Consider the following 8,713-nt stretch of genomic DNA (forward strand, 5'->3'; position numbering starts at 1 on the left):
ACAGGCGAGGGGGGGCCAACAGTGACAAAAAGCTGAGGAGGCCTCGGCAGCCCACGCGATACCTGGTTGGTGCCACCAGCGCCGTGGTTTTGTTGCATGGGTAGCACTGCGCTTCATACCCGTGTTTCTCAAGGCGTTATTATTTTGCCGAGGGACTAATAGGTGATAAAAACCGCTCAGTGAATAAAAAAGGGAAAACTACGTTCTTTCCGAGGCATGCGTGGATTCGCTCTTTGCGATAGGAAGAGCAGAGTAGAAGCTGGAAGTCTGGTCCGCGTAAGCCAAGTGAAGTTTCCACTTTTTGTGCCGTTAAGTTCATCATCCTCCAATATCTGTTGAAAGGAACGTTGGTGGAAAAGTTGTCGATAAAAACCGCTCAGTTAATAAAAAAGGGAAAACTACGTTCTTTCCGAGGCATGCGTGGATTCGCTCTTTGCGATAGGAAGAGCAGAGTAGAAGCTGGAAGTCTGGTCCGCGTAAGCCAAGTGAAGTTTCCACTTTTTGTGCCGTTAAGTTCATCATCCTCCAATATCTGTTGAAAGGAACGTTGGTGGAAAAGTTGTCGTGGCTTGGTTATGAGGAAGTGTCTGCTTTGTACGTGTGCTAATGTAGAACCTGAAAGAATGATCAGTCCTAAATTGTTGTTTGGAAGTGAAAGAGCAAAAAGGAGCCAGCACGTTAGAAGCCTTTTTCCCCATAAATAATGCCTTAAAGATAAGACTGAATAAAGAAAAGGCTGAGATACTAAGTCATTTGGAATCAGTGTCCTTCCCGCAACGACATCTGGAAGAACTGTATGTGTTTGTAGTAGGAGGTTATTTCCAGGTATACCCACAGCAGAGTTAGATTTCTGAAAATGGAAAGCTGTAACAATTGGAAGCGTTTTCTAGGTTGGTTGCTCAGCAAAGCGTAGGGTCAGTTTTGCATGTCTTCATCCCTTTGTGGGAGCAAGGCCTTGGCAGTCACTTACTTAGTCCAGCATTGTCTTAAATTACAGGAACTGTTTATAGAAGACTGTGTTGTGTTTAGTTTCTTAAAACTTAAAACTTGTCCAAGCTGTTTTTTAATTTAATTTATATCTTAGCATTTATAGTAGTTCTGTAATTCATAAGGAAAGCAGCAAAGACCAGCCTGCATCTGTTTTTCAGGGAAAACATTTGTTTTTAAAAGAAGTAAAAATATTTTCTGAATGTTACAGTTCATTCACGAGGCTCTTTCTGAAGCTATCAAATCACGGACAAGGTAGTAATAAATCAGATGTTTGTAGTATTTTTGGCAATGAGAGCAGCAATTAGCTGAATTTCAGATCTTCAGGCCAATAGGTATCAACAGTTTCTGAAGGTGGTAGTCTACTTTAAATATTTAAACTTAATGTTTTTTAATAGATAAATATTGAAACTCAATGGTTTTTAATAATATACTTACTGTATAAAGTAAGCTTGTTTTTTAAGTGGCCTGAAATAGTTACGTTACCCAGATTTTGTTTGTAGGTACAAAATCAAATTGGATATTATTTTTGTATTTATCTTTCTTACTTGGGATGTTACTGAAATTCTTACTATCCTTGCTGTTGACAAGTCCTGGAAAACCTGCAAGAAATACAATAATAGTAACTAACTGTGAACTTTGTTTTAGGGCAGCTTCAGAACTAATCAATTCAGTATTTCTCCACAGGAGAAGAAGAAAACTATCATCTTAGCTGGGCTGCTGACAATGTGTATTGTCAGCTTCAGGCTGTTGCCTGGCGTGTGAGTTAAAATATGAAGCCTGTCACAGACTGAAAGGGCAAGAACCCTTCTTACAGTGTAAATTCTAAAAATATTTAAAGCTTTTTTTCTTCCCTGTTCTCTGTTAAAGGTGCGTGAAGTGTTTGTCTGTGTTCTACTGGCAGATAACTTTTAAGACCTAGTAATTGTTTCCTCCTTTTGTAATCTATAGAATTCTTTACTTTTAAACTACAGTTTTTCAGATTGTTTTGCCTAGCCTCCTTTCACTGTAGGAAGCAGGAGGCCGCATTCCCTTTCCCTTGTTCCCTTCCCAAAGGAAATGCTTGCTTTTTGTGCCCGAATAGGCTTCAGACTTGCCCTTATTGCTTTCAGAATGCTGCGTGGGCTCGTTTCCCCTTCCCAGACACTTCTCTCCATCGTCTTTCTGAAATTCTCACTCTTGGATTTACTGGTGTAATTTGTGTATGGTTTCTTTCTGCCTTTGCTGAAGTTACTGTTTAACAGGGAGGGAGCAAATTGGTTCCATTCAGGTACTCCTACCTTAAGTCTTAGAATTGCTTCATGTCTTGTTGGTTCCATTCAGGTACTCCTACTTTCTGGAGATGTCTGTGTCCACCTTAAGTCTTAGAATTGCTTCATGTCTTCCTTAAGCTTCTTTTGCTTTGTCTAAAAATCAGTTCCAAGCTTTGTAAGGAAATAGTAACAAAAATGATGCTGTTTGTGATCATGTATAATATTCACTTTAAGTTGTATGTATTGAAAACATTTCTTCTGAACTGTTGCATCTAAAAAGACAAATATTGAAAAAATAATACATTTTAAGTGTTCTTGGCCTATCTCTTTTTTTTATTGTTTTAGGAACAAATTCTCTCATAAGTGGAGGATGGGATACATCTTCCTGGGGCTTAAGTTCAAACACAGAACCGCAGAATCAGCCAATATCGCCAACAGCAATCACTAAGCCAGTGCGGAGGACGGTAGTAGATGAATCTGAAAACTTCTTCAGTGCCTTTCTCTCTCCGACAGACGTTCAGAGTATACAGAAAAATCCAGTGGTATCCAAACCTCCAGCCAAATCACAGCGACCCAAAGAGGAGGTGAAAAGCACTTTAAAGGAGCCTCAACACCCCAGTCAGCTGGAAGTACCAGTGACAACAGAGGCAGAAGTGAAGGATTCCTCTGTAGCTGGCCTAGTGGACTTGAAAAACCTCGATATTCCCAAGGAGAAAATAGAAGAGAATTCTGTGCTTAAATCTAATGCCAAGCCTGAAGAAAGCACCAGTGAAGTTACTGACAAAAAGGTGTCTGCCCTAAATTTGGAAGTACCTGAAGATGCTCTTAATGAAAAATCCAGTGTAGGAGGGGGTGGAACGGGAGGTGCACCGGAGAGCACTTCGCAGCCTCTTAATGCAGGTACAAAAGACATGGGTTTGGAAGCTAAGGAGCGAAAGACTGAGGACAGGCAAAGCAATACACCATCACCTCCAGTTAGCACTTTCTCTTCGGGGACATCCACAACTAGTGATATTGAAGTTCTGGACCATGAAAGTGTAATAAGTGAGAGCTCAGTAAGTTCAAGACAAGAAGCCGCAGATTCAAAATCCAGTCTTCATCTAATGCAAACGTCATTTCAGCTTTTATCTACATCTGCCTGTGTAGATTATAATCGTTTAGATGACTTTCAAAAAATGACCGAGAGCTGCTGCTCCTCTGATGCTTTTGAAAGAATTGATTCATTTAGTGTGCAGTCTTTAGATAGTAGAAGTGTAAGTGAAATAAATTCAGATGATGAGTTATCAGGCAGGGCTTCTGCTTCAGCATCTGTCGCTGTCAGTCCTTCTGCACCAAAGACAGAAACAGTTGATGCTCTGAAAAATAAATCTGAAAACTTGAATGACGCTCCTGTTTTACATGCCGAGGAAGCTGAGATGGAAGAGAGTGGGAGAAGCGCGACCCCTGTTAATTCTGAGCAGCCAGATGTTTTGGTTGCTACTGTGCAAACTGTTGAAGAAGAGATTGTGAAAGAGGAGACTGAGCCGCAGCAGGATGCTGTTGAAAAATTGTTAGAAGAGGACACTGAAAAGCAAGAGCTTAAAAAGGTAACTGTAAAACGTTTTTTGCAAACACACCCTTTAATTACAAATGAAACTCCTATCGTCTCCTTATATAGGTATTAGCTTCACCTTATTTGAATGAATTGATTGATGCTGAACTACTTTACCTTGTAGAAAACTGTCCTTGATATTCTGCAGTGGAAGAATACTGGTGAAATTTCTGGTCAAATAGTTTTGGTTTTCACCTAATCCACCTAGTTATTGTTTTTGTGAATTGTGGGTAGTGCTAGCAGACAGGAAGCCTTGATAAGTCAAATGTGTTGTTTTAATTCTTTGGTGTATTTTTTTTTTTCTGTGAAAGGTGGAGGAGGTTCCTTGAATCAAAATCAAATTTTGATTTGAATTATGGAACCACAAGCCTTTAGTATTTCAGCAATAATCAAGATAATATTTTGCGAGCATTTTTTTCCACAGACTTACAAACTGTCAACATTTGTTTACATTCCAGGAGTGTTATTCATGTTCTTTGAGGATAGTAGTAGTTAGCGTAAATAAGTCCTTTTTACTCGACAAATTAATGTCTCTTTTTAGCAGAAATAATCTTTACTTGTAAAAAGATGGTTTTTTAATGAAGAACATAAGCCTAGTTATGGATAGTGAATAGATTAAAAGAAATTTGGATGGCTAGTTTAAATAGATGACGTGACGAGATGTGGCGAAGTGGAAGGCTAAACTGGAGCTTTGAAGCAGCGTGTTTTGTCCAGTTCTGCCAGTGTATTGTGCGCTACCTTTTTTCCATTTCCTTTGTCACCTTCCTGTCCCTCTATTCTTGTTTTTAATTTCTGAGCTCCTTTGACGTGTGTTTTGCTCTGTTTCCTTGCATTCTGCTTTGCTCATAGTCTATGTGCTTAATTTGTGACATAGATGGGCCCTACTCATGGCCTTGCCCTGTAGGCATACTTACAATACTGATGCTATTTCTGATAGTAATAAGGGAAAAGCAATTGCTTATGGCAGTTCATAAAACCCCAATGTAATCTGTGTTTTAAGGAAAGCAGTTGTTTGTGTAAATTGTACAGAATGATGGTGTAAATTCCTTAGGGAACTCCATGGCCATGTACTGTTATTCTTAAGTTGTCCTAAACTTAAACGGTTATACATTATGGGAAATAGTGATAATGGGCCACAGCAAATTTTGTCTTTCATTGTCCATATTGAGCTACATTTATAGAATCTGTTTCATTTGTATATTTGCATGTATGTTTGTGTTTTTTCTCTGTATTTAGCTTTCCAAAATCTGGTATTAAGAAATTATTTTGATGATGTGAGCTAAGAGCTCTTGATCCTGCCTAGAAGTTTGCTTCCCTCATCTGATGCTGTCTTGCTGCTTTGTGCTAACATTTCACAGAAGTGACCTTCCAATGTAAATTATTCTGTGATTCTGTAAAGAGTGATATAAGGAGCACTGGCAGTCTTAATGGTTAATGTTAGCTATAGTTTTATAGACTATCAGCTCTGTTTAAAAATTTCATTTATGATTAAACATAACTGTTGATGATTTTGTTGAGGAACTTAGCTGAGCTGCATGTGCTTACTTGGTAGAATTTCTACACCTGCAGAAGACAGGTATCTTGTGTTTAGATATTGCTTAGTTCTAAATTAATGTGGCAGAAACATGGTAATCTTTACTGAATTCTATCTCAAATTCCTAAAAACATTGACAAGTTCAGCTTTAAATAGTGTTGGGAGGGAATGGTGGGGGGAAAGGGGAAGCCTGCCCCTCTTGTGTTTTAATTGTCCCATTCATCTGATCTTTATCTGTAAAAACATTGTCCAGATGATTGATTCATTAACTGAGAAACTGGAGAAGAGGGAAATACAGTTATTAAGTACTAGTAAAGAAAAGGCGCGCCTGGAAGAAGCTTATGATAACCTAAAAGAGTAAGTATGAAAATATACACAGTAGTGGGTGTAACTGTAACTTTAATGTAATACAATCAGTAGACAATAATCGTAAAACAAGTAGCTTTATAGCTAGAACAAAGGTTGCAAGGGATGTGCACTGTTTGGGAAAGGTGGAAATAATGATTGCATGTGCTGTGATGGTATTTTTTTAAAGACACATTATCTCTTGGGGCCAAAATCTCTTTTGGGAAGAGGCTGGTGAAAGGTTTTTCAGTAAGTAAGCAGTAGGAATGACAAACAGATGTGTAGAGTCAGACTTGGTTATTAATAAAGATCTTTGTTATAAGACTGGATTCAGCTGTTAAGGGAGACTGATTCTTCTGATACAGATGGATGAACCTGATTTACTAAGTAATTTGCTGACTGAAATGTAGGCAGTGAAAGTGTGGTAGAAGGGCTGGTTGTAGGGAAAAACCTGAATTCATTATTTAATTCAGTTAAAATTAAAAGGGAAAAAAATGAAAAGTTGGATTTATCAGTTTGCTGATCAAATATCAAAATTTACAGATAATATGTGAAGGTATTATTTAATGACTAAATTGATCTTAACTTAAAAATACATTTAGTCTTTTGCCCTGTATATGATACAGGCTATGGTTAATCAGAAAGAACTTGATTAAGGGGCAAAACACTTAAGGTAAATCAAGCATTTCATTGTTTTCACGGGTAAATTACTGAATTAGTAAGGATCTTTGATTAGTACTTCTAATACAGATGTGTTTTTTGACTTCTGGTTAATGTGTAAAATAAAAAAAAAACCCACATTTTAAAAGCATTTAAGACAACCTATTGCAAACTGCTTGGAATGTCACATAACCGTGCAACTGTTCTGAAATGTTAATTTTAAATGTAGTGAAATGTTTAGAATGAAAGAAGAGAGCAGTAGCCTTTCATCTCTTAAAGAGGAGTTTGCTCAGCGAATTGCGGATGCTGAAAAGAAGCTCCAGCTAGCCTGCAAAGAAAGAGATGCAGCTAAAAAGGTAATTGGGCTTTTTGGTGAAATTAATGTTTATTATTTTAGAACACAATTAAGTTTCTTGAGGTAAATTCATAAAAATTAAGCTAGGGAAAAGCATGAGACCGACAGGTGCTATCTCATGGTATTAGTAATTAGCATAAGCTGATTCTAGCCTCCCAGGCTGCTTGTTATTTCCTTGTGTTGACACATGTATTCTTGCAGCCGTGTTGTGAACCAAGCTAGGGAACTCATTTAAGTTAAAGTTAGTCTGGTTTGGGGGGGAGGGGGGAAAAGGTTTAACGCCTGCTCTCCTTTACCTTGTACCCATGTATGCATTTGCATTGGTGTGAGGGAGAAGAATGGTCCGGGGATGTGGGGAAGTGACGGCGAATGGGAATGGCTTCTTTAGAGGATTAACTGGTGGGAAAATTAAGGACTGGTGATGGATTGATTTGGAATGAGCAAAGAAGTGTGCAGCAACAAAGTTTGTGGAGTCTAAATGTTCTTGACCTGGTATCGGAGCATTACATTTCTCTAGCTTATTGCTGGTCTGCAAAAAGTAAACTCAAATCTGTAACTGGAAAAAAAAATATTTCATAGTTCTTTTGTCACTGTATGTGTCACCGTGTTGGCACAGTAGTAAGCTGAAGTAGAAAAATTATCTGATACCTGTGTGTGAATATAACAGTTTGTTTTTACTATACTGCAAAAGTTTAAAGTCTAGAAAGTGAAACGGAAGGAGGAGTTGGAACAAATTGTACAGAGAATTTATGGAGTCTCAATCCTTGGAGGTTTTTAAAACTTGATGGAATAAGGCTCTGAGCAATCTGATTTGATCAGATAATCTCCAGAGTTCCCTTCCAACCTAAATTGTTTTCAAATAAAAGCCTTTTGAGAGGTCGGGGAGAAGAAAAAGGTGATCAGTGTAACTTACTGTGTGTTTTTCCCTAAATATATTTTAATAAATTGTCCTAAGTATTTTATCCTATTATTTAGGAAGTAAAGACTGTTAAAGAAGAATTGGCTACTAGACTCAATACCAATGAAACTGCCGAATTACTGAAAGAAAAAGAAGAGCAAATCAAAGGATTAATGGAGGAAGGTGAGAATTTAAATTTTTTTTAATAGTAAAAAATTGTAGAATAGCTTGAAATTTACTGCCTTCACATATGAGCCTTCTTTATGTGGGGAAAAAAAATACAACATTTGAAGCATGTTAGATGTTTCTGAATATTTGAACCATCTAGTTAATAGCAAAGAGCAGCAGGAGGGATCAGTCAAATACAGATGGCTAGAGGGGTACTTTCTGCAATATGCATTAAAAGGCACTGTGAGATAAAACCAGCGTGCAGTACAACGCTCCAAGTTCCATTCAACAGAAATCTAACTAGGGCACTATTCAAGGCATTTCTACAGTGTCTCCCTTACTACTTTTTAATTTTGGAAGTAAAATATGGTTACTAAATGAACAGGCCATTTTGGGGTTTTTTCCTGATATGAGGGCTTTACTTTCAAAGCCTTTCACCGCCTATCCTATCTCATCTCACTATAGCTTAGTGTAGCAAGGTCATCTCAGGATAAGGTAGATTTAAGAACTTGCATGAAAAAATGTAAGAGGAAGTACTTCCCTACATACTCGATTATTATTTTCACGGGACTGAAGAGCAGGGGATGGTGTGAATAGAGAGAGTTCATAGAATAACAGCAATATGCACTAGCTTTATGTTCATTTTTTTCACAGGAGAAAAGCTTTCCAAACAGCAGCTGCACAATTCCAACATTATTAAGAAATTAAGAGCCAAAGAGAAAGAGAGAGAAAATATTAACACAAAACAGAACAAGAAGATTAAGGAATTGGAAGAGGAGTTGCAGCATTTAAAACAGGTGAGATATTTGGGATTTTTTTTTTAAAGCTTTTCATGCTAGCTGCAGAGTAGCCTTTTTTGGGAGGCTCTAGATAGACTGATTTTTTTTTTTTTTTTTTTTTTTTTTTTTGGGGGACTTTTCTA

The 8,713-nt window shown here is 37.6% G+C and overlaps 1 protein-coding gene across 1 annotated transcript in view; it reads left to right on the forward strand.

Moving 5' to 3' along the window:
* TMF1 (TATA element modulatory factor 1) overlaps positions 1 to 8,713 on the forward strand; it is an 18,344-nt gene that overhangs the window by 1,268 nt on the left and 8,363 nt on the right. Inside the window, exons 2-6 of the mRNA XM_009284508.2 lie at positions 2,586 to 3,826; positions 5,619 to 5,722; positions 6,600 to 6,726; positions 7,701 to 7,806; positions 8,446 to 8,588. Of these exons, the coding sequence (XP_009282783.1) occupies positions 2,586 to 3,826; positions 5,619 to 5,722; positions 6,600 to 6,726; positions 7,701 to 7,806; positions 8,446 to 8,588 (1,721 nt within the window). The remainder of the gene's footprint in view (positions 1 to 2,585; positions 3,827 to 5,618; positions 5,723 to 6,599; positions 6,727 to 7,700; positions 7,807 to 8,445; positions 8,589 to 8,713) is intronic.

The sequence above is a fragment of the Aptenodytes forsteri genome, unplaced genomic scaffold (assembly GCF_000699145.1).
Source record: "Aptenodytes forsteri isolate BGI_AS27 unplaced genomic scaffold, ASM69914v1 Scaffold53, whole genome shotgun sequence".
Classification (NCBI taxonomy): Eukaryota; Metazoa; Chordata; class Aves; order Sphenisciformes; family Spheniscidae; genus Aptenodytes; species Aptenodytes forsteri.